A 21,046-nucleotide genomic window follows, 5' to 3' on the forward strand; every position below is an offset into this window, starting at 1 on the left:
CACATGATCATAAAATATACTTTCTAACTGTGACTGTTTAGAAACCTTCAGTCATTGAAGTAAGAGAAATCTGGCCTGTACAGGACGTTTCTTTAGTTTTTTGACACATTTATCAACATGACCTCATATGGCATAGGATACATCCCTTGTGCCATCCCTTCAGTCAAGTGACACACACCGCCCCTCGACCAACAGGTCAAAGGCCTGTTTTAAATCTTCACCCAAAACTCACAGTCGGACTGAGTCTCTCCGTCTGTCGGTGGTGATCTCACACGGTGAAAACATCTCAGGAACCCGCACAGCAGCAGTGATGCAGCGGTCTTTCCTCAGCCGGGGTGCGCTGCTCGCCCAGCAAACTGCAGCGGCCCTCGAGGGTCGGAGCGCACCAATTCTGCAGCGCATGGACCGCTCCATGTCCTCGGTCTCCATCCCACCGCCGGCGTGCATTCTGCGGCCACTCGAGGTTCCACTGCGGTACCTGTTCGGGCCAGGACCCTCAAATGTTCCTCCACGTGTTTTAGCTGCTGGGTCCAAGCCGATAATTGGTCACTTGCACGCAGAAATGTATGAGGTAAATGTTTTAGTCTGAGAAATTGGATAATATTCAAATTATTAATGATAAAACTGGATTTGCTTTAGTCGAGTTGAATTTCAAGTCAATTTGCCTATATGCATGTATCTGAACAGACCATTTTGTGTCTTGTGGCTATGAAACTTAGAATACATAATTTTTACTCATACCGGAACGACGTCATTGCATAGAAATATCTAATATTACTAATGTAAAATAGTTTGAATATGTGTTTACACCACATACGTTTTATTTTATTTTGTTGTATTGTTTTGACTACACTGATCTTTAAGGTTGTAGTTACTCATGGCAACAATTCAATTACAATAAAACAACTACATTTTAACTATAAAGGCACTAAATAAATATGGAGTGTGTTTCAAGATCAATAGTTGTGCGTAATAGTGCATTGGATCCGATGTTTACCACCACTTCGAACACACACTATCGATGACCATTAAACTGTTTTTTGTTGGTGTTTTTTTCCTGCCCATTGTCTCAGATCATGAATGACATCAAGAAGGGGATCCACTACGCCTTTCAGACAGAAAACAACATGACGATAGCCATGAGCGGCTCTGGTCATGCTGCTATGGAGTGTGCGGTGTTCAACACCGTGGAGCCTGGAGAGAACGTGCTCGTCGCCATTAACGGAATTTGGGGAGAACGCGTTGCCGAAATTGCAGACAGAATGGGTACAACGTTACGCGCGACTTTTACGGACGCATCATTCATGTCTCCGTGTGTGTTTGTTATTGTGTGTTTGTTATTGTGTGTTTGTTATCATATTTCTGTATTTCATTTAGGTGCCAATGTACATAGAATGGTAAAAACACCAGGGGGATATTTTACTAACACGGAAATTGAACAGGTAAAGCATTTTCTATACTGTTATACAGACTACAAGCGGTCAAACAGTAGAAAATATTTACTATATTACATGAAGTGACGTTATTCTTACTTTATTTGCAGGCCATAGTAAAACACAAGCCAGTCCTGTTTTTCCTCACACATGGAGAATCCTCTGCTGGCCTCTGTCACCCAATAGATGGCATTGGAGACATCTGCCAAAAGTGAGGCTCATCCTGTATCTGTCACAAACACAACATAAATCCAACAGCTGGCTAATTATTACAAATAATTATTCTCACCACCCACTGCTGTGTACCTCCCGCAGACACAACTGCCTCTTTCTGGTCGACACAGTCGCCTCACTTGGAGCGGCACCAATTTTTATGGATAGTCAAAGTAAGAAAATGATGAAAGATGAAACTCACCTCCCTGTTGCACCTTGCACTCCCATGTGATATAATATGTCTCTCCAATATGTGCTTCCAGATATTGACATCCTGTACACTGGTTCTCAGAAAGCTCTGAATGCACCTCCTGGCACAGCTCCCATCTCTTTTAATGACAGAGCATGGTGAGTGTTGTGTGTACCTCTGCGTGTGTCTCCATACACAAGGCCTACATTTTGTCCCAAACCTGTGGAATTGTGAACAAACAATCAAAGCTGTGTTATCTTTTTGTGCCTTTCCTTCATAGTCACAAGATGTTTAACAGGAAAACAAAACCAGTATCCTACCTCTTTGACATGACACATTTAGCCAACTACTGGGGTTGTGATGGCAAACCTGCCAGAGTGTAAGTAAAACCAATGTGTTGACCTATTACACCAGTGTTTGCTGGTAAAGATAATATTAAATCAATTATATTCTGGCTTTTAGATACCATCACACGGGTCCTGTGTCAGGATTCTTTGCTCTGAGAGAGAGTCTGTCAATTCTTGCTGAGAGGGTAAAGGACAGACATTTTGTTTCCAGACATTGGTGGTGGTACTTTTCACCACCTTATACATAAACCACACAAATTATACACTCAGTGGCCCCTGTCAGCATCTCCACTCATCTTTCTGACACGTTGTCTCCCTCTAGGGGCTGGAAGAGTCCTGGAAGAAACACAAGGAGTTGGCAGCCTATCTGTACAGAGGATTGGAAGACCTTGGCTTAAAGCTTTTCATTCCTGACAAGGTGAGAGAGACATACTACAAAACTGTATGATAAATATCAGCTGCTGCCATACAAAACTACTGCTAAAATCTGACATTTAAGAAACTAATTGTAAAGATGAAATGCTCTTGCCATGTTTAGTCCCAATTGCAGTGTAGCATTTCCTGAGGTGTTGCTCTGCTGGGATCAGATTTTTGTTTTTTAATACATGAAACGTGCTCCAGGATTTGAGGCTTCCCTCCGTCACCACCATTGCCATCCCTGAAGGCTATGACTGGAGGGAGCTGTTGGCCTTTATGATGAAAAACCACAACATGGAGATGACTGGAGGCCTGGGCCCTTCCATTGGCATGGTGAGCTGTGGCTGCTGTTTTTATATACAGTACATATTTCTTACAGACATAAACACAATCGACAAACAACAAAGACTTTCATCCAGCTCACAATCAACTAATAAACTACCTTAAGGGGTCGCCACAGCAGATCATCTGCCTTCATCTCGTCCATTTGTAATGAATTAGCAGGAAAAAGTAGTTAAATTCAACACTATTTCAGAGTGTATTTGGCACTGATGTGTCAATAATTATATACCTTACCTAAAAGTTACGGTTATCAGACGGGTGTTTTCATAGCTGTCAGAATTGTGCTGCTGAGTCACTGTGGTCTCTGATGCACTGCTCTTTACAATAGGTGATGAGGATTGGATTGATGGGATACAACTGTGAGAAGAGGAACGCTGACATGGCACTGCACGCTCTGGAAGACGCTCTCAAGAACTGCAAAAAGAGCAAAGCCTAAGAGAGCACATTCCTCCACCTGCAGGGCAACTGGAGCAGTGCATATGTTAGTGTAAAGCAGGTGTGCTTTTGATTACAGACATTTTATAAAACACATACCATGTGTTTTTCTTGTATAAGCAGTGGGGTAGTTGGTTGAATGACTAGATAATAAACTCCATAAAGGAGCATCCAGCTGGTGCTGATCTACAGTTTCCCTTGTATAAACAAACAGTGTTGTTTGAGTGGTGAGTGCACTGAATAATGTCAATAAAGTGTGCTTTATTTTATCAATCATTTGTGCTGCCTCATTGTGTGTCGGGGGAACGTAACAGGGACTTTTAAACACAGTTGCAGGAGTCTAAAAAGTTATGGCAGTGTTTCCCAACTCCGGTCCTCAGGGAACACTGCCCTGCATGTTTTAGATGTTGCCCTGCTCCAAAACACCTGATTCAAATGGTCAGCTTGTTACCAAGCTCTGCAGAAGCCTGATAACGAGCTGTTCATCTGAATCAGGTGTGCTGGAGCAGGGCAACATCTAAAACATGCAGGGCAGTGTTCCCTGAGGACCGGGGTTGGGAAATATTGCGTTATGCCACATAAAAGGTTGAGTGTGTAAGAATTGGTGACTTCTATTGGTGAGACTGCAGACTGTAACAAATGGAGGACTCATCCACTCAACCCTTCCTGTCCCAGGTGCACCAGTGAAATATGGTGGTCCTTGAATACTAGGGATAAGGGATGCAGTTATTTTTCATTTGACAGCCTCTGTAAAGCAAAGCTCTTGCTAAAAGTACATATAAAAACCAAAATCATTTCTTTTTGGAAATTATTAAACATGAATGCACACACATATATGGTCAGTATATGCAATGAATGCAAATTAAAACGAATATTAATCAGTGGACCGTAATCTGTGACATAACTACATTTCCCATAATTCACCATTGTTGTCCTTCCCATATAAATACACGTCACATCGACAACTGTCACAAACAGACTAATTATTTGCATGACATTTAAGCTTGAGCTTCTGTCTGAAATACACATTTCCTCCTCGGGAAAAATAATAATGGCTTGTCCCTTCCATCAAACAGGTAGGTGTATTGTTCACTGTTATTTTCTAACCATTATATATTGAGTTTGCTTGCACGCCCACTGCATACAATGTCGTGTAAACAACACACGTGTGATAACGTTTCTTATAAAGAGGTTTTAAACAAAACGGTGAACAAGTCAAATGTGTTCGCAGGTCTGTGTGTGTAGTTTTTATACTCTTGCTGACCATGTGGTGCGTTCACTTTCCTCCACGTTAGCCAACTTTAGCTTGAGTGAAAGGAAACTGAAAGCAGACACCAGTCGCGTTTAGCCGTTTACGCGAGGTGAGCTTAACATCTAAAGAACAAATTATTGTGTTTGTGACCATCAAAAATGCGTAAAATGACAACTATGTTTACCAAACTAGTTTAACAGAAGAGTCAAATCACCTTTACATGTTTTGCTGAGACTTCTCCTTCCGGTTTTCATGCCGCCAACACCACAGTAAGCGTGACACTACCACCCCCTAGTGGTTAAATAACAGACGTGCAACTGCATTGCCAATGAAATCAGTATTTCATTTTATTTTTTTAATATTGAATCTGTGGAAAGATGTTTACCTTTAATTGCTGCAGTGTAAAATGGTTTCTGTTCTCGAAGAGTTCTACCTTGATACTAATTGGTTTTAACAAAACCAGTAGTTTCACCTGCCACAACCTCCTATGATCCATGGTCTTGCTTTTTCATGTCAGTGTGTGTTTTTGTGTTTTACCAGTGGCAGCATTGAATCCAGCCATCCTCTCTTTAGACTGGCTTCTGGGCACGTGGAAGTCTGATGAGCATGGGGAAGGCTGCTTTCCAACCATCAACCCTTTCCGCTACACAGAGACTCTGCACTTCAGCCATGAGGGACAACCAGTCATCCACTTCATGTAGGACACTGTTTTTTTTATCCCGGGGAGGCAGTGCACAAGTGGCATTTTGGCTCAAGGCCTGGGCTGTTAAGAAGTTTCCCTGTAGAATAGAATACAAGTTTCCCTGTACAGGAGACAAAACCTGTTCATCTGTTGTACTTGCTGTGTCATCCCTCTTTCTGAGCTGAATCCTTGCCCTCATATACTAGTAAGAACAGCCTCTAAAAACACACACGCTAAACTATATCTAAAATTCCCCATAATCACTTGCTGAACATCTCAGATGAAATGGTTTTGAATGAACGAGAAAATGTAAATAAATCAATATCATGAAGAAATGTTCAACAGTTACAAAATCACAGCAAACGATAATGGATCTGAACTCGACTAAAACAAAAAATAAATGAATAGTGTTCCATTGTTTTGTGTCCAAACTGAGAAGGAAATAAGTGTGATCTTATGTTTCTAAACATATATGTCAAACAATCAGTTAAGCGTTCACCTAGTTTACTATATTCATATAAAAACTGAAAGTATTCACTTTCATCAAATGTCTTTCAGTTGAATCGACTCCTCTGTATTTTAATGGATGTACAGTTTGAACTTTATTATTAACTTGCTGGGCCTGATTACGGCAGTTCTACAAAGACACACAGTGCAAGGACAGGCATTCAGAGGTGCAGAGTGAGAATAAAAAAAAAAAAGCATCATTATCCTAATTATGTGACGGTGCAGCTCAATGTTGCTTTAGTAACAGGGAGAAAATTTAAAACCTGTCTCACTTATCACACTCAACAGTGGGGCTGGGTGTGACCAGACATGACTTGCAGTATGTTGAACCAGTAAGGGTTTATTGCTCCTATCTTGTGGCTGAATGGTCATTTTTGACTTGATTAAGACCCACATATTCCTTTCAGACACAGCCTTGTTGTCTGACTGGTTGTTTCTGCCTCACAATGTCTTGATTACATTAATAATAGTTGATTTCTGACAGATTATGGCCCACTCGGTCATTTGGCCGGTGGAAATCCTAATAAAGGTCCAATTCAAACTAAACGAGTAATACAAAAGCCTCTCTGTGTGTTGACAAACTTGTTCTGTGTTGACAGGTTCAATGCCTTCCATGCAGAGTCTAAAAAGCCTCTGCACAGGGAGTGTGGCTTCATTCGAATGCAGCCAGAAACCAACAAAGTGATGTTTATCGTTGCACAAAACACAGGTACTTCACTGGATGCAACCTTGACATTAGGTTCATTTCTAAAGGAAAGCATTTCTGTACTAAACATGCACAGTTCACACATGTTGACTGCAGAGTCTTGTATTATTCAGGCCTGGTGGAGATTGAGGAGGGGGAGCTGACAGAGAAGCAGCTGAACCTGAAGACGCACGCTCTGGCCAGAATTTCTTTTGCCAAGGAGCCACATGTTCAACAGGTGAAACTGTGATTCACTGTGTCATGCCATACGCTTAATTCAAATCTGCAAAATGTATGGCCAACGTAAGGTCCATGGAATGACAATAGAAATGTTCTCTGAAAATGAATCCAATTAAAGTAACATCTTTGGCACTTTGCTCCATCTTTCAGGTTTCCAGAGTGTTTCAACTTCGGCCAGATGGGAAGCTGGAGCAGACGGTTTCCATGACAACAGACAACCAGCCACTAATGACGCAGCACTTGCACATCACTTACTGTCGGTCGTCTTGAGCCAGCAAGAAGACGGGCTTCTTATACATAGAAATGCTGCTCTTTTGTGCAAAGCAAAGGTTGGATCAATAATCCCCTTTAAAACTTCTGTCCAGTTACACAAGTATGTCATTCATTAAAATGGCGTCTGGTTTGGGTGTTATGGTGTAGAATGGTTTCAACTGGCATCACCCACTACTAAATCTAAATTTATGGTATTTAGGTTCAGTGTGGATTATTTATCATATTTGTATTCACTGGTTGGTTACTGGTCTCACTTAAAAGGCACTATGCTCAGAGAAGCTGCTATTCTCTGAGCACCAATAAATGCTATGAAACCAAGTATGTGTGCGTGTGTTATGTTGATTTGTTTTGTCTACATGTTTTTGGGCTGTAAAGCTTATAATGCACTGATTTAAAAACTACAGTAAGAAGTGTCTGTACTGGAGTTGATTATCTATCTTTTGAGTGGTCCGAGTAGGACTTTTATAGATTTGGTGACATGAATAACCTAAATGTTCATCTACTTAAAATAATCCTGAGAGTTGCCCCAATTCTTCTCCCAGTTTAGTTTGCCTTTGGATTAGCTTTGTCGTTCTTTCATTCTTCATGTTTTTCCCCAATGTGGACTTCTACTGGATTATGCTTTTCTCTATTTCTCTGTCTTTATGGTGTCAAACTGCAATAGAGTTCACAAGGGCAGTTTTTTTTTTTTTTTATCTCAAGTCCACCATTTTCAACTCAAGGTTTTGACACTGATTCAAAGGGATATCCATACTTTAAATGTGTGAATATTTTAATTTATTGTAAATTAACACTTTGAAAGCAACAACCATCATGTACAAATCACACAATCCTTTTGAAGAGCTGTGGCATCGGCTCTTTTCATACTGCAGTGGTCATAGTCAGCATGAAAAAATAAAATTTGACTATTTACAGATTTAAAATGAAATCAGTACAAACCAGAATCTGTGCTGTCACTACACACCATTCCTCTGTCCTTAAGTTCTTTGGTCAGAAATGAGCACAACCCAACATTGTCTGATCAATCTAGTCTAAAATTGGTGCAAAAAAGGTTTAATCAACCATAGCATTTTGGGTCAGATTAAGGAAACACACTTCTCATCTGCAAATGCAAAGATTAAACCCTTTTAGTGTCAGTAGTTAATATCCCCTGATATTGCTCTTCTGAGTGAGACACCTATGCTTCAACAGGTGACACCTGACTTGGAGAATTTAGAGACCCAGCCCGCTGAGCATTCATTCTTTCATCATTCATCACAAACAGCTTCCATCACTCTTTCAGATGAACATTACGATGCAAATGATCATCACATGTCAGAACATCGGACTCAGCCCAATTCAATGCTGAATTTCGATCACATGCAGACGGTGCCAAATACAGGTCTGAACGCAGCTAATCCGCGCCCACATCTAATCATATAATGCAAATGATATATGATGCAAAAATCCCCTCTCTCATGAGTCACACAGGACTAGTTTAAGGCCAGGAGTGAAGTGTTTTGTGCCGTTTGTATGTAACCAGATCTCACAGGAACGATGTCGCTACCAGGTCTGAAGGGGGGCCACAGATGGAGAAGCCCTGGTTTACTGTACTATTGTACCGCCCCTCGGCCAACAGGTCAAAGGCCTGTTTTAAATCTTCACCCAAATCTTACAGTCGGACTGAGTCTCTCCGTCTGTCGGTGGTGATCTCACACGGTGAAAACATCTCAGGAACCCGCACAGCAGCAGTGATGCAGCGGTCTTTCCTCAGCCGGGGTGCGCTGCTCGCCCAGCAAACTGCAGCGGCCCTCGAGGGTCGGAGCGCACCAATTCTGCAGCGCATGGACCGCTCCATGTCCTCGGTCTCCATCCCACCGCCGGCGTGCATTCTGCGGCCACTCGAGGTTCCACTGCGGTACCTGTTCGGGCCAGGACCCTCAAATGTTCCTCCACGGGTTTAGCGTCTGGGTCCAAGCCGATAATTGGTCACTTGCACGCAGAAATGTATGAGGTAAATGTTTTAGTCTGAGAAATTGGATAATATTCAAATTATTAATGATAAAACTGGATTTGCTTTAGTCCAGTTGAATTTCAAGTCAATTTGCCTATATGCATGTATCTGAACAGACCATTTTGTGTCTTGTGGCTATGAAACTTAGAATACATAATTTTTACTCACACCGGAACGACGTCATTGCATAGAAATATCTAATATTACTGATGTAAAATAGTTTGAATATGTGTTTCCACCACATACGTTTTATTTTATTTTGTTGTATTGTTTTGACGACACTGATCTTTAAGGTTGTAGTTACTCATGGCAACAATTCAATTACAATAAAACAACTACATTTTAACTATAAAGGCACTAAATAAATATGGAGTGTGTTTCAAGATCAATAGTTGTGCGTAATAGTGCATTGGATCCGATGTTTACCACCACTTCGAACACACACTATCGATGACCATTAAACTGTTTTTTTGTTGGTGTTTTTTTCCTGCCCATTGTCTCAGATCATGAATGACATGAATGACATGATGAAGGGGATCCACTACGCCTTTCAGACAGAAAACAACATGACGATAGCCATGAGCGGCTCTGGTCATGCTGCTATGGAGTGTGCGGTGTTCAACACCGTGGAGCCTGGAGAGAACGTGCTCGTCGCCATTAACGGAATTTGGGGAGAACGCGTTGCCGAAATTGCAGACAGAATGGGTACAACGTTACGCGCGACTTTTACGGACGCATCATTCATGTCTCCGTGTGTGTTTGTTATTGTGTGTTTGTTATCATATTTCTGTATTTCATTTAGGTGCCAATGTACATAGAATGGTAAAAACACCAGGGGGATATTTTACTAACACGGAAATTGAACAGGTAAAGCATTTTCTATACTGTTATACAGACTACAAGCGGTCAAACAGTAGAAAATATTTACTATATTACATGAAGTGACGTTATTCTTACTTTATTTGCAGGCCATAGTAAAACACAAGCCAGTCCTGTTTTTCCTCACACATGGAGAATCCTCTGCTGGCCTCTGTCACCCAATAGATGGCACTGGAGACATCTGCCAAAAGTGAGGCTCATCCTGTATCTGTCACAAACACAACATAAATCCAACAGCTGGCTAATTATTACAAATAATTATTCTCACCACCCACTGCTGTGTACCTCCCGCAGACACAACTGCCTCTTTCTGGTCGACACAGTCGCCTCACTTGGAGCGGCACCAATTTTTATGGATAGTCAAAGTAAGAAAATGATGAAAGATGAAACTCACCTCCCTGTTGCACCTTGCACTCCCATGTGATATAATATGTCTCTCCAATATGTGCTTCCAGATATTATTGACATCCTGTACACTGGTTCTCAGAAAGCTCTGAATGCACCTCCTGGCACAGCTCCCATCTCTTTTAATGACAGAGCATGGTGAGTGTTGTGTGTACCTCTGCGTGTGTCTCCATACACAAGGCCTACATTTTGTCCCAAACCTGTGGAATTGTGAACAAACAATCAAAGCTGTGTTATCTTTTTGTGCCTTTCCTTCATAGTCACAAGATGTTTAACAGGAAAACAAAACCAGTATCCTACCTCTTTGACATGACACATTTAGCCAACTACTGGGGTTGTGATGGCAAACCTGCCAGAGTGTAAGTAAAACCAATGTGTTGACCTATTACACCAGTGTTTGCTGGTAAAGATAATATTAAATCAATTATATTCTGGCTTTTAGATACCATCACACGGGTCCTGTGTCAGGATTCTTTGCTCTGAGAGAGAGTCTGTCAATTCTTGCTGAGAGGGTAAAGGACAGACATTTTGTTTCCAGACATTGGTGGTGGTACTTTTCACCACCTTATACATAAACCACACAAATTATACACTCAGTGGCCCCTGTCAGCATCTCCACTCATCTTTCTGACACGCTGTCTCCCTCTAGGGGCTGGAAGAGCCCTGGAAGAAACACAAGGAGTTGGCAGCCTATCTGTACAGAGGATTGGAAGACCTTGGCTTAAAGCTTTTCATTCCTGACAAGGTGAGAGAGACATACTACAAAACTGTATGATAAATATCAGCTGCTGCCATACAAAACTACTGCTAAAATCTGACATTCAAGAAACTAATTGTAAAGATGAAATGCTCTTGCCATGTTTAGTCCCAATTGCAGTGTAGCATTTCCTGAGGTGTTGCTCTGCTGGGATCAGATTTTTGTTTTTTAATACATGAAACGTGCTGCAGGATTTGAGGCTTCCCTCCGTCACCACCATTGCCATCCCTGAAGGCTATGACTGGAGGGAGCTGTTGGCCTTTATGATGAAAAACCACAACATGGAGATGACTGGAGGCCTGGGCCCTTCCACTGGCATGGTGAGCTGTGGCTGCTGTTTTTATATACAGTACATATTTCTTACAGACATAAACACAATCGACAAACAACAAAGACTTTCATCCAGCTCACAATCAACTAATAAACTACCTTAAGGGGTCGCCACAGCAGATCATCTGCCTTCATCTCGTCCATTTGTAATGAATTAGCAGGAAAAAGTAGTTAAATTCAACACTATTTCAGAGTGTATTTGGCACTAATGTGTCAATTATTATTTACCTTACCTAAAAGTTACGGTTATCAGACGGGTGTTTTCATAGCTGTCAGAATTGTGCTGCTGAGTCACTGTGGTCTCTGATGCACTGCTCTTTACAATAGGTGATGAGGATTGGATTGATGGGATACAACTGTGAGAAGAGGAACGCTGACATGGCACTGCACGCTCTGGAAGACGCTCTCAAGAACTGCAAAAAGAGCAAAGCCTAAGAGAGCACATTCCTCCACCTGCAGGGCAACTGGAGCAGTGCATATGTTAGTGTAAAGCAGGTGTGCTTTTGATTACAGACATTTTATAAAACACATACCATGTGTTTTTCTTGTATAAGCAGTGGGGTAGTTGGTTGAATGACTAGATAATAAACTCCATAAAGGAGCATCCAGCTGGTGCTGATCTACAGTTTCCCTTGTATAAATAAACAGTGTTGTTTGAGTGGTGAGTGCACTGAATAATGTCAATAAAGTGTGCTTTATTTTATCAATCATTTGTGCTGCCTCATTGTGTGTCGGGGGAACGTAACAGGGACTTTTAAACACAGTTGCAGGAGTCTAAAAAGTTATGGCAGTGTTTCCCAACTCCGGTCCTCAGGGAACACTGCCCTGCATGTTTTAGATGTTGCCCTGCTCCAAAACACCTGATTCAAATGGTCAGCTTGTTACCAAGCGCTGCAGAAGCCTGATAACGAGCTGTTCATCTGAATCAGGTGTGCTGGAGCAGGGCAACATCTAAAACATGCAGGGCAGTGTTCCCTGAGGACCGGGGTTGGGAAATATTGCGTTATGCCACATAAAAGGTTGAGTGTGTAAGAATTGGTGACTTCTATTGGTGAGACTGCAGACTGTAACAAATGGAGGACTCATCCACTCAACCCTTCCTGTCCCAGGTGCACCAGTGAAATATGGTGGTCCTTGACTACTAGGGATAAGGGATGCAGTTATTTTTCATTTGACAGCCTCTGTAAAGCAAAGCTCTTGCTAAAAGTACATATAAAAACCAAAATCATTTCTTTTTGGAAATTATTAAACATGAATGCATACACATATATGGTCAGTATATGCAATGAATGCAAATTAAAACGAATATTAATCAGTGGACCGTAATCTGTGACATAACTACATTTCCCATAATTCACCATTGTTGTCCTTCCCATATAAATACACGTCACATCGACACCTGTCACAAACAGACTAATTATTTGCATGACATTTAAGCTTGAGCTTCTGTCTGAAATACACATTTCCTCCTCGGGAAAAATAATAATGGCTTGTCCCTTCCATCAAACAGGTAGGTGTATTGTTCACTGTTATTTTCTAACCATTATATATTGAGTTTGCTTGCACGCCCACTGCATACAATGTCGTGTAAACAACACACGTGTGATAACGTTTCTTATAAAGAGGTTTTAAACAAAACGGTGAACAAGTCAAATGTGTTCGCAGGTCTGTGTGTGTAGTTTTTATACTCTTGCTGACCATGTGGTGCGTTCACTTTCCTCCACGTTAGCCAACTTTAGCTTGAGTGAAAGGAAACTGAAAGCAGACACCAGTCGCGTTTAGCCGTTTACGCGAGGTGAGCTTAACATCTAAAGAACAAATTATTGTGTTTGTGACCATCAAAAATGCGTAAAATGACAACTATGTTTACCAAACTAGTTTAACAGAAGAGTCAAATCACCTTTACATGTTTTGCTGAGACTTCTCCTTCCGGTTTTCATGCCGCCAACACCACAGTAAGCGTGACACTACCACCCCCTAGTGGTTAAATAACAGACGTGCAACTGCATTGCCAATGAAATCAGTATTTCATTTTATTTTTTTAATATTGAATCTGTGGAAAGATGTTTACCTTTAATTGCTGCAGTGTAAAATGGTTTCTGTTCTCGAAGAGTTCTACCTTGATACTAATTGGTTTTAACAAAACCAGTAGTTTCACCTGCCACAACCTCCTATGATCCATGGTCTTGCTTTTTCATGTCAGTGTGTGTTTTTGTGTTTTACCAGTGGCAGCATTGAATCCAGCCATCCTCTCTTTAGACTGGCTTCTGGGCACGTGGAAGTCTGATGAGCATGGGGAAGGCTGCTTTCCAACCATCAACCCTTTCCGCTACACAGAGACTCTGCACTTCAGCCATGAGGGACAACCAGTCATCCACTTCATGTAGGACACTGTTTTTTTTATCCCGGGGAGGCAGTGCACAAGTGGCATTTTGGCTCAAGGCCTGGGCTGTTAAGAAGTTTCCCTGTAGAATAGAATACAAGTTTCCCTGTACAGGAGACAAAACCTGTTCACCTGTTGTACTTGCTGTGTCATCCCTCTTTCTGAGCTGAATCCTTGCCCTCATATACTAGTAAGAACAGCCTCTAAAAACACACACGCTAAACTATATCTAAAATTCCCCATAATCACTTGCTGAACATCTCAGATGAAATGGTTTTGAATGAACGAGAAAATGTAAATAAATCAATATCATGAAGAAATGTTCAACAGTTACAAAATCACAGCAAACGATAATGGATCTGAACTCGACTAAAACAAAAAATAAATGAATAGTGTTCCATTGTTTTGTGTCCAAACTGAGAAGGAAATAAGTGTGATCTTATGTTTCTAAACATAAATGTCAAACAATCAGTTAAGCGTTCACCTAGTTTACTATATTCATATAAAAAGTGAAAGTATTCACTTTCATCAAATGTCTTTCAGTTGAATCGACTCCTCTGTATTTTAATGGATGTACAGTTTGAACTTTATTATTAACTTGCTGGGCCTGATTACGGCAGTTCTACAAAGACACACAGTGCAAGGACAGGCATTCAGAGGTGCAGAGTGAGAATAAAAAAAAAAAGCATCATTGTCCTAATTATGTGACGGTGCAGCTCAATGTTGCTTTAGTAACAGGGAGAAAATTTAAAACCTGTCTCACTTATCACACTCAACAGTGGGGCTGGGTGTGACCAGACATGACTTGCAGTATGTTGAACCAGTAAGGGTTTATTGCTCCTATCTTGTGGCTGAATGGTCATTTTTGACTTGATTAAGACCCACATATTCCTTTCAGACACAGCCTTGTTGTCTGACTGGTTGTTTCTGCCTCACAATGTCTTGATTACATTAATAATAGTTGATTTCTGACAGATTATGGCCCACTCGGTCATTTGGCCGGTGGAAATCCTAATAAAGGTCCAATTCAAACTAAACGAGTAATACAAAAGCCTCTCTGTGTGTTGACAAACTTGTTCTGTGTTGACAGGTTCAATGCCTTCCATGCAGAGTCTAAAAAGCCTCTGCACAGGGAGTGTGGCTTCATTCGAATGCAGCCAGAAACCAACAAAGTGATGTTTATCGTTGCACAAAACACAGGTACTTCACTGGATGCAACCTTGACATTAGGTTCATTTCTAAAGGAAAGCATTTCTGTACTAAACATGCACAGTTCACACATGTTGACTGCAGAGTCTTGTATTATTCAGGCCTGGTGGAGATTGAGGAGGGGGAGCTGACAGAGAAGCAGCTGAACCTGAAGACGCACGCTCTGGCCAGAATTTCTTTTGCCAAGGAGCCACATGTTCAACAGGTGAAACTGTGATTCACTGTGTCATGCCATACGCTTAATTCAAATCTGCAAAATGTATGGCCAACGTAAGGTCCATGGAATGACAATAGAAATGTTCTCTGAAAATGAATCCAATTAAAGTAACATCTTTGGCACTTTGCTCCATCTTTCAGGTTTCCAGAGTGTTTCAACTTCGGCCAGATGGGAAGCTGGAGCAGACGGTTTCCATGACAACAGACAACCAGCCACTAATGACGCAGCACTTGCACATCACTTACTGTCGGTCGTCTTGAGCCAGCAAGAAGACGGGCTTCTTATACATAGAAATGCTGCTCTTTTGTGCAAAGCAAAGGTTGGATCAATAATCCCCTTTAAAACTTCTGTCCAGTTACACAAGTATGTCATTCATTAAAATGGCGTCTGGTTTGGGTGTTATGGTGTAGAATGGTTTCAACTGGCATCACCCACTACTAAATCTAAATTTATGGTATTTAGGTTCAGTGTGGATTATTTATCATATTTGTATTCACTGGTTGGTTACTGGTCTCACTTAAAAGGCACTATGCTCAGAGAAGCTGCTATTCTCTGAGCACCAATAAATGCTATGAAACCAAGTATGTGTGCGTGTGTTATGTTGATTTGTTTTGTCTACATGTTTTTGGGCTGTAAAGCTTATAATGCACTGATTTAAAAACTACAGTAAGAAGTGTCTGTACTGGAGTTGATTATCTATCTTTTGAGTGGTCCGAGTAGGACTTTTATAGATTTGGTGACATGAATAACCTAAATGTTCATCTACTTAAAATAATCCTGAGAGTTGCCCCAATTCTTCTCCCAGTTTAGTTTGCCTTTGGATTAGCTTTGTCGTTCTTTCATTCTTCATGTTTTTCCCCAATGTGGACTTCTACTGGATTATGCTTTTCTCTATTTCTCTGTCTTTATGGTGTCAAACTGCAATAGAGTTCACAAGGGCAGTTTTTTTTTTTTTTTATCTCAAGTCCACCATTTTCAACTCAAGGTTTTGACACTGATTCAAAGGGATATCCATACTTTAAATGTGTGAATATTTTAATTTATTGTAAATTAACACTTTGAAAGCAACAACCATCATGTACAAATCACACAATCCTTTTGAAGAGCTGTGGCATCGGCTCTTTTCATACTGCAGTGGTCATAGTCAGCATGAAAAAATAAAATTTGACTATTTACAGATTTAAAATGAAATCAGTACAAACCAGAATCTGTGCTGTCACTACACACCATTCCTCTGTCCTTAAGTTCTTTGGTCAGAAATGAGCACAACCCAACATTGTCTGATCAATCTAGTCTAAAATTGGTGCAAAAAAGGTTTAATCAACCATAGCATTTTGGGTCAGATTAAGGAAACACACTTCTCATCTGCAAATGCAAAGATTAAACCCTTTTAGTGTCAGTAGTTAATATCCCCTGATATTGCTCTTCTGAGTGAGACACCTATGCTTCAACAGGTGACACCTGACTTGGAGAATTTAGAGACCCAGCCCGCTGAGCATTCATTCTTTCATCATTCATCACAAACAGCTTCCATCACTCTTTCAGATGAACATTACGATGCAAATGATCATCACATGTCAGAACATCGGACTCAGCCCAATTCAATGCTGAATTTCGATCACATGCAGACGGTGCCAAATACAGGTCTGAACGCAGCTAATCCGCGCCCACATCTAATCATATAATGCAAATGATATATGATGCAAAAATCCCCTCTCTCATGAGTCACACAGGACTAGTTTAAGGCCAGGAGTGAAGTGTTTTGTGCCGTTTGTATGTAACCAGATCTCACAGGAACGATGTCGCTACCAGGTCTGAAGGGGGGCCACAGATGGAGAAGCCCTGGTTTACTGTACTATTGTACCGCCCCTCGGCCAACAGGTCAAAGGCCTGTTTTAAATCTTCACCCAAATCTTACAGTCGGACTGAGTCTCTCCGTCTGTCGGTGGTGATCTCACACGGTGAAAACATCTCAGGAACCCGCACAGCAGCAGTGATGCAGCGGTCTTTCCTCAGCCGGGGTGCGCTGCTCGCCCAGCAAACTGCAGCGGCCCTCGAGGGTCGGAGCGCACCAATTCTGCAGCGCATGGACCGCTCCATGTCCTCGGTCTCCATCCCACCGCCGGCGTGCATTCTGCGGCCACTCGAGGTTCCACTGCGGTACCTGTTCGGGCCAGGACCCTCAAATGTTCCTCCACGGGTTTAGCGTCTGGGTCCAAGCCGATAATTGGTCACTTGCACGCAGAAATGTATGAGGTAAATGTTTTAGTCTGAGAAATTGGATAATATTCAAATTATTAATGATAAAACTGGATTTGCTTTAGTCCAGTTGAATTTCAAGTCAATTTGCCTATATGCATGTATCTGAACAGACCATTTTGTGTCTTGTGGCTATGAAACTTAGAATACATAATTTTTACTCATACCGGAACGACGTCATTGCATAGAAATATCTAATAAAACTGATGTAAAATAGTTTGAATATGTGTTTCCACCACATACGTTTTATTTTATTTTGTTGTATTGTTTTGACGACACTGATCTTTAAGGTTGTAGTTACTCATGGCAACAATTCAATTACAATAAAACAACTACATTTTAACTATAAAGGCACTAAATAAATATGGAGTGTGTTTCAAGATCAATAGTTGTGCGTAATAGTGCATTGGATCCGATCTTTACCACCACTTCGAACACACACTATCGATGACCATTAAACTGTTTTTTTGTTGGTGTTTTTTTCCTGCCCATTGTCTCAGATCATGAATGACATGAATGACATGATGAAGGGGATCCACTACGCCTTTCAGACAGAAAGCAACATGACGATAGCCATGAGCGGCTCTGGTCATGCTGCTATGGAGTGTGCGGTGTTCAACACCGTGGAGCCTGGAGAGAACGTGCTCGTCGCCATTAACGGAATTTGGGGAGAACGCGTTGCCGAAATTGCAGACAGAATGGGTACAACGTTACGCGCGACTTTTACGGACGCATCATTCATGTCTCCGTGTGTGTTTGTTATTGTGTGTTTGTTATCATATTTCTGTATTTCATTTAGGTGCCAATGTACATAGAATGGTAAAAACACCAGGGGGATATTTTACTAACACGGAAATTGAACAGGTAAAGCATTTTCTATACTGTTATACAGACTACAAGCGGTCAAACAGTAGAAAATATTTACTATATTACATGAAGTGACGTTATTCTTACTTTATTTGCAGGCCATAGTAAAACACAAGCCAGTCCTGTTTTTCCTCACACATGGAGAATCCTCTGCTGGCCTCTGTCACCCAATAGATGGCACTGGAGACATCTGCCAAAAGTGAGGCTCATCCTGTATCTGTCACAAACACAACATAAATCCAACAGCTGGCTAATTATTACAAATAATTATTCTCACCACCCACTGCTGTGTACCTCCCGCAGACACAACTGCCTCTTTCTGGTCGACACAGTCGCCTCACTTGGAGCGGCACCAATTTTTATGGATAGTCAAAGTAAGAAAATGATGAAAGATGAAACTCACCTCCCTGTTGCACCTTGCACTCCCATGTGATATAATATGTCTCTCCAATATGTGCTTCCAGATATTATTGACATCCTGTACACTGGTTCTCAGAAAGCTCTGAATGCACCTCCTGGCACAGCTCCCATCTCTTTTAATGACAGAGCATGGTGAGTGTTGTGTGTACCTCTGCGTGTGTCTCCATACACAAGGCCTACATTTTGTCCCAAACCTGTGGAATTGTGAACAAACAATCAAAGCTGTGTTATCTTTTTGTGCCTTTCCTTCATAGTCACAAGATGTTTAACAGGAAAACAAAACCAGTATCCTACCTCTTTGACATGACACATTTAGCCAACTACTGGGGTTGTGATGGCAAACCTGCCAGAGTGTAAGTAAAACCAATGTGTTGACCTATTACACCAGTGTTTGCTGGTAAAGATAATATTAAATCAATTATATTCTGGCTTTTAGATACCATCACACGGGTCCTGTGTCAGGATTCTTTGCTCTGAGAGAGAGTCTGTCAATTCTTGCTGAGAGGGTAAAGGACAGACATTTTGTTTCCAGACATTGGTGGTGGTACTTTTCACCACCTTATACATAAACCACACAAATTATACACTCAGTGGCCCCTGTCAGCATCTCCACTCATCTTTCTGACACGCTGTCTCCCTCTAGGGGCTGGAAGAGTCCTGGAAGAAACACAAGGAGTTGGCAGCCTATCTGTACAGAGGATTGGAAGACCTTGGCTTAAAGCTTTTCATTCCTGACAAGGTGAGAGAGACATACTACAAAACTGTATGATAAATATCAGCTGCTGCCATACAAAACTACTGCTAAAATCTGACATTCAAGAAACTAATTGTAAAGATGAAATGCTCTTGCCATGTTTAGTCCCAATTGCAGTGTAGCATTTCCTGAGGTGTTGCTCTGCTGGGATCAGATTTTTGTTTTTTAATACATGAAACGTGCTGCAGGATTTGAGGCTTCCCTCCGTCACCACCATTGCCATCCCTGAAGGCTATGACTGGAGGGAGCTGTTGGCCTTTATGATGAAAAACCACAACATGGAGATGACTGGAGGCCTGGGCCCTTCCACTGGCATGGTGAGCTGTGGCTGCTGTTTTTATATACAGTACATATTTCTTACAGACATAAACACAATCGACAAACAACAAAGACTTTCATCCAGCTCACAATCAACTAATAAACTACCTTAAGGGGTCGCCACAGCAGATCATCTGCCTTCATCTCGTCCATTTGTAATGAATTAGCAGGAAAAAGTAGTTAAATTCAACACTATTTCAGAGTGTATTTGGCACTAATGTGTCAATTATTATTTACCTTACCTAAAAGTTACGGTTATCAGACGGGTGTTTTCATAGCTGTCAGAATTGTGCTGCTGAGTCACTGTGGTCTCTGATGCACTGCTCTTTACAATAGGTGATGAGGATTGGATTGATGGGATACAACTGTGAGAAGAGGAACGCTGACATGGCACTGCACGCTCTGGAAGACGCTCTCAAGAACTGCAAAAAGAGCAAAGCCTAAGAGAGCACATTCCTCCACCTGCAGGGCAACTGGAGCAGTGCATATGTTAGTGTAAAGCAGGTGTGCTTTTGATTACAGACATTTTATAAAACACATACCATGTGTTTTTCTTGTATAAGCAGTGGGGTAGTTGGTTGAATGACTAGATAATAAACTCCATAAAGGAGCATCCAGCTGGTGCTGATCTACAGTTTCCCTTGTATAAATAAACAGTGTTGTTTGAGTGGTGAGTGCACTGAATAATGTCAATAAAGTGTGCTTTATTTTATCAATCATTTGTGCTGCCTCATTGTGTGTCGGGGGAACGTAACAGGGACTTTTAAACACAGTTGCAGGAGTCTAAAAAGTTATGGCAGTGTTTCCCAACTCCGGTCCTCAGGGAACACTGCCCTGCATGTTTTAGATGTTGCCCTGCTCCAAAACACCTGATTCAAATGGTCAGCTTGTTACCAAGCGCTGCAGAAGCCTGATAACGAGCTGTTCATCTGAATCAGGTGTGCTGGAGCAGGGCAACATCTAAAACATGCAGGGCAGTGTTCCCTGAGGACCGGGGTTGGGAAATATTGCGTTATGGCACATAAAAGGTTGAGTGTGTAAGAACTGGTGACTTCTATTGGTGAGACTGCAGACTGTAACAAATGGAGGACTCATCCACTCAACCCTTCCTGTCCCAGGTGCACCAGTGAAATATGGTGGTCCTTGACTACTAGGGATAAGGGATGCAGTTATTTTTCATTTGACAGCCTCTGTAAAGCAAAGCTCTTGCTAAAAGTACATATAAAAACCAAAATCATT

The 21,046-nt window shown here is 41.5% G+C and overlaps 5 protein-coding genes and 3 long non-coding RNA genes across 9 annotated transcripts; 5 read left to right on the forward strand and 3 right to left on the reverse strand.

Annotated features, from left to right (window-relative positions):
- The first annotated feature begins 223 nt into the window (after window positions 1-223).
- agxtb (alanine--glyoxylate and serine--pyruvate aminotransferase b) lies at window positions 224-3,650 on the forward strand. Its single transcript, XM_044020816.1, has 11 exons — window positions 224-571; window positions 1,074-1,266; window positions 1,378-1,442; window positions 1,544-1,644; window positions 1,749-1,819; window positions 1,910-1,994; window positions 2,117-2,215; window positions 2,299-2,368; window positions 2,506-2,601; window positions 2,805-2,933; window positions 3,271-3,650. The coding sequence occupies exons 1-11, from the start codon at window positions 311-313 to the stop codon at window positions 3,376-3,378; spliced, it is 1,278 nt and encodes a 425-aa protein (XP_043876751.1). The 5' UTR covers window positions 224-310; the 3' UTR covers window positions 3,379-3,650.
- Window positions 522-4,926, reverse strand: LOC122766215. The gene is made up of 4 exons (XR_006360047.1): window positions 4,844-4,926; window positions 1,849-3,356; window positions 1,533-1,662; window positions 522-585 (listed from the first exon to the last, which is right to left on the reverse strand). It is a non-coding gene; the product is annotated as an uncharacterized LOC122766215 (long non-coding RNA).
- On the forward strand, window positions 4,330-7,334 carry LOC122766165 (peroxynitrite isomerase THAP4-like). The gene is made up of 5 exons (XM_044020828.1): window positions 4,330-4,453; window positions 5,170-5,326; window positions 6,418-6,527; window positions 6,638-6,741; window positions 6,894-7,334. The coding sequence occupies exons 1-5, from the start codon at window positions 4,369-4,371 to the stop codon at window positions 7,011-7,013; spliced, it is 576 nt and encodes a 191-aa protein (XP_043876763.1). The 5' UTR covers window positions 4,330-4,368; the 3' UTR covers window positions 7,014-7,334.
- Window positions 7,335-7,770: 436 nt separating this feature from the next.
- LOC122766209 lies at window positions 7,771-10,349 on the reverse strand. The gene is made up of 3 exons (XR_006360045.1): window positions 10,283-10,349; window positions 9,967-10,096; window positions 7,771-8,987 (listed from the first exon to the last, which is right to left on the reverse strand). It is a non-coding gene; the product is annotated as an uncharacterized LOC122766209 (long non-coding RNA).
- LOC122766194 (serine--pyruvate aminotransferase-like) lies at window positions 8,743-12,090 on the forward strand. The gene is given in 12 exon segments (XM_044020878.1): window positions 8,743-8,951; window positions 8,954-9,009; window positions 9,513-9,714; window positions 9,812-9,876; window positions 9,978-10,078; window positions 10,183-10,253; window positions 10,344-10,431; window positions 10,554-10,652; window positions 10,736-10,805; window positions 10,943-11,038; window positions 11,242-11,370; window positions 11,708-12,090. Coding segments are annotated over 12 exon segments (1,287 nt in total). The 5' UTR covers window positions 8,743-8,749; the 3' UTR covers window positions 11,816-12,090.
- A 624-nt stretch (window positions 12,091-12,714) lies between these two features.
- On the forward strand, window positions 12,715-15,770 carry LOC122766172 (peroxynitrite isomerase THAP4-like). The gene is made up of 5 exons (XM_044020841.1): window positions 12,715-12,890; window positions 13,607-13,763; window positions 14,854-14,963; window positions 15,074-15,177; window positions 15,330-15,770. Exons 1-5 carry the CDS (start codon window positions 12,806-12,808, stop codon window positions 15,447-15,449), a joined length of 576 nt encoding a protein of 191 aa, XP_043876776.1. The 5' UTR covers window positions 12,715-12,805; the 3' UTR covers window positions 15,450-15,770.
- Window positions 15,771-16,206: 436 nt separating this feature from the next.
- Window positions 16,207-20,161, reverse strand: LOC122766205. Of its 2 annotated transcripts, none has more exons than XR_006360042.1 (4): window positions 19,916-20,161; window positions 18,719-19,820; window positions 18,403-18,532; window positions 16,207-17,423 (listed from the first exon to the last, which is right to left on the reverse strand). It is a non-coding gene; the product is annotated as an uncharacterized LOC122766205 (long non-coding RNA). The 2 variants fall into 2 exon arrangements; XR_006360043.1 differs by having other exon boundaries at window positions 16,207-17,459.
- On the forward strand, window positions 17,179-20,526 carry LOC122766189 (serine--pyruvate aminotransferase-like). The gene is given in 12 exon segments (XM_044020867.1): window positions 17,179-17,387; window positions 17,390-17,445; window positions 17,949-18,150; window positions 18,248-18,312; window positions 18,414-18,514; window positions 18,619-18,689; window positions 18,780-18,867; window positions 18,990-19,088; window positions 19,172-19,241; window positions 19,379-19,474; window positions 19,678-19,806; window positions 20,144-20,526. Coding segments are annotated over 12 exon segments (1,287 nt in total). The 5' UTR covers window positions 17,179-17,185; the 3' UTR covers window positions 20,252-20,526.
- The last annotated feature ends 520 nt before the right edge of the window (window positions 20,527-21,046 follow it).

This window comes from Solea senegalensis, linkage group LG1, assembly GCF_019176455.1.
Source record: "Solea senegalensis isolate Sse05_10M linkage group LG1, IFAPA_SoseM_1, whole genome shotgun sequence".
Classification (NCBI taxonomy): domain Eukaryota; kingdom Metazoa; phylum Chordata; class Actinopteri; order Pleuronectiformes; family Soleidae; genus Solea; species Solea senegalensis.

Coding starts and splice junctions, on each gene's coding strand:
- LOC122766172 (XM_044020841.1), top strand. CDS start 12,806: ATGACATTTAAGCTTGAGCTTCTGTCTGAAATACACATTTCCTCCTCG. Junction 13,764..14,853: donor CAACCAGTCATCCACTTCAT/GTAGGACACTGT, acceptor CTGTGTTGACAG/GTTCAATGCCTTCCATGCAG. Junction 15,178..15,329: donor AGGAGCCACATGTTCAACAG/GTGAAACTGTGA, acceptor TCCATCTTTCAG/GTTTCCAGAGTGTTTCAACT.
- agxtb (XM_044020816.1), top strand. CDS start 311: ATGCAGCGGTCTTTCCTCAGCCGGGGTGCGCTGCTCGCCCAGCAAACT. Junction 1,267..1,377: donor CGAAATTGCAGACAGAATGG/GTACAACGTTAC, acceptor TATTTCATTTAG/GTGCCAATGTACATAGAATG. Junction 2,216..2,298: donor GATGGCAAACCTGCCAGAGT/GTAAGTAAAACC, acceptor TCTGGCTTTTAG/ATACCATCACACGGGTCCTG.
- LOC122766165 (XM_044020828.1), top strand. CDS start 4,369: ATGACATTTAAGCTTGAGCTTCTGTCTGAAATACACATTTCCTCCTCG. Junction 4,454..5,169: donor TTGTCCCTTCCATCAAACAG/GTAGGTGTATTG, acceptor GTGTTTTACCAG/TGGCAGCATTGAATCCAGCC. Junction 5,327..6,417: donor CAACCAGTCATCCACTTCAT/GTAGGACACTGT, acceptor CTGTGTTGACAG/GTTCAATGCCTTCCATGCAG.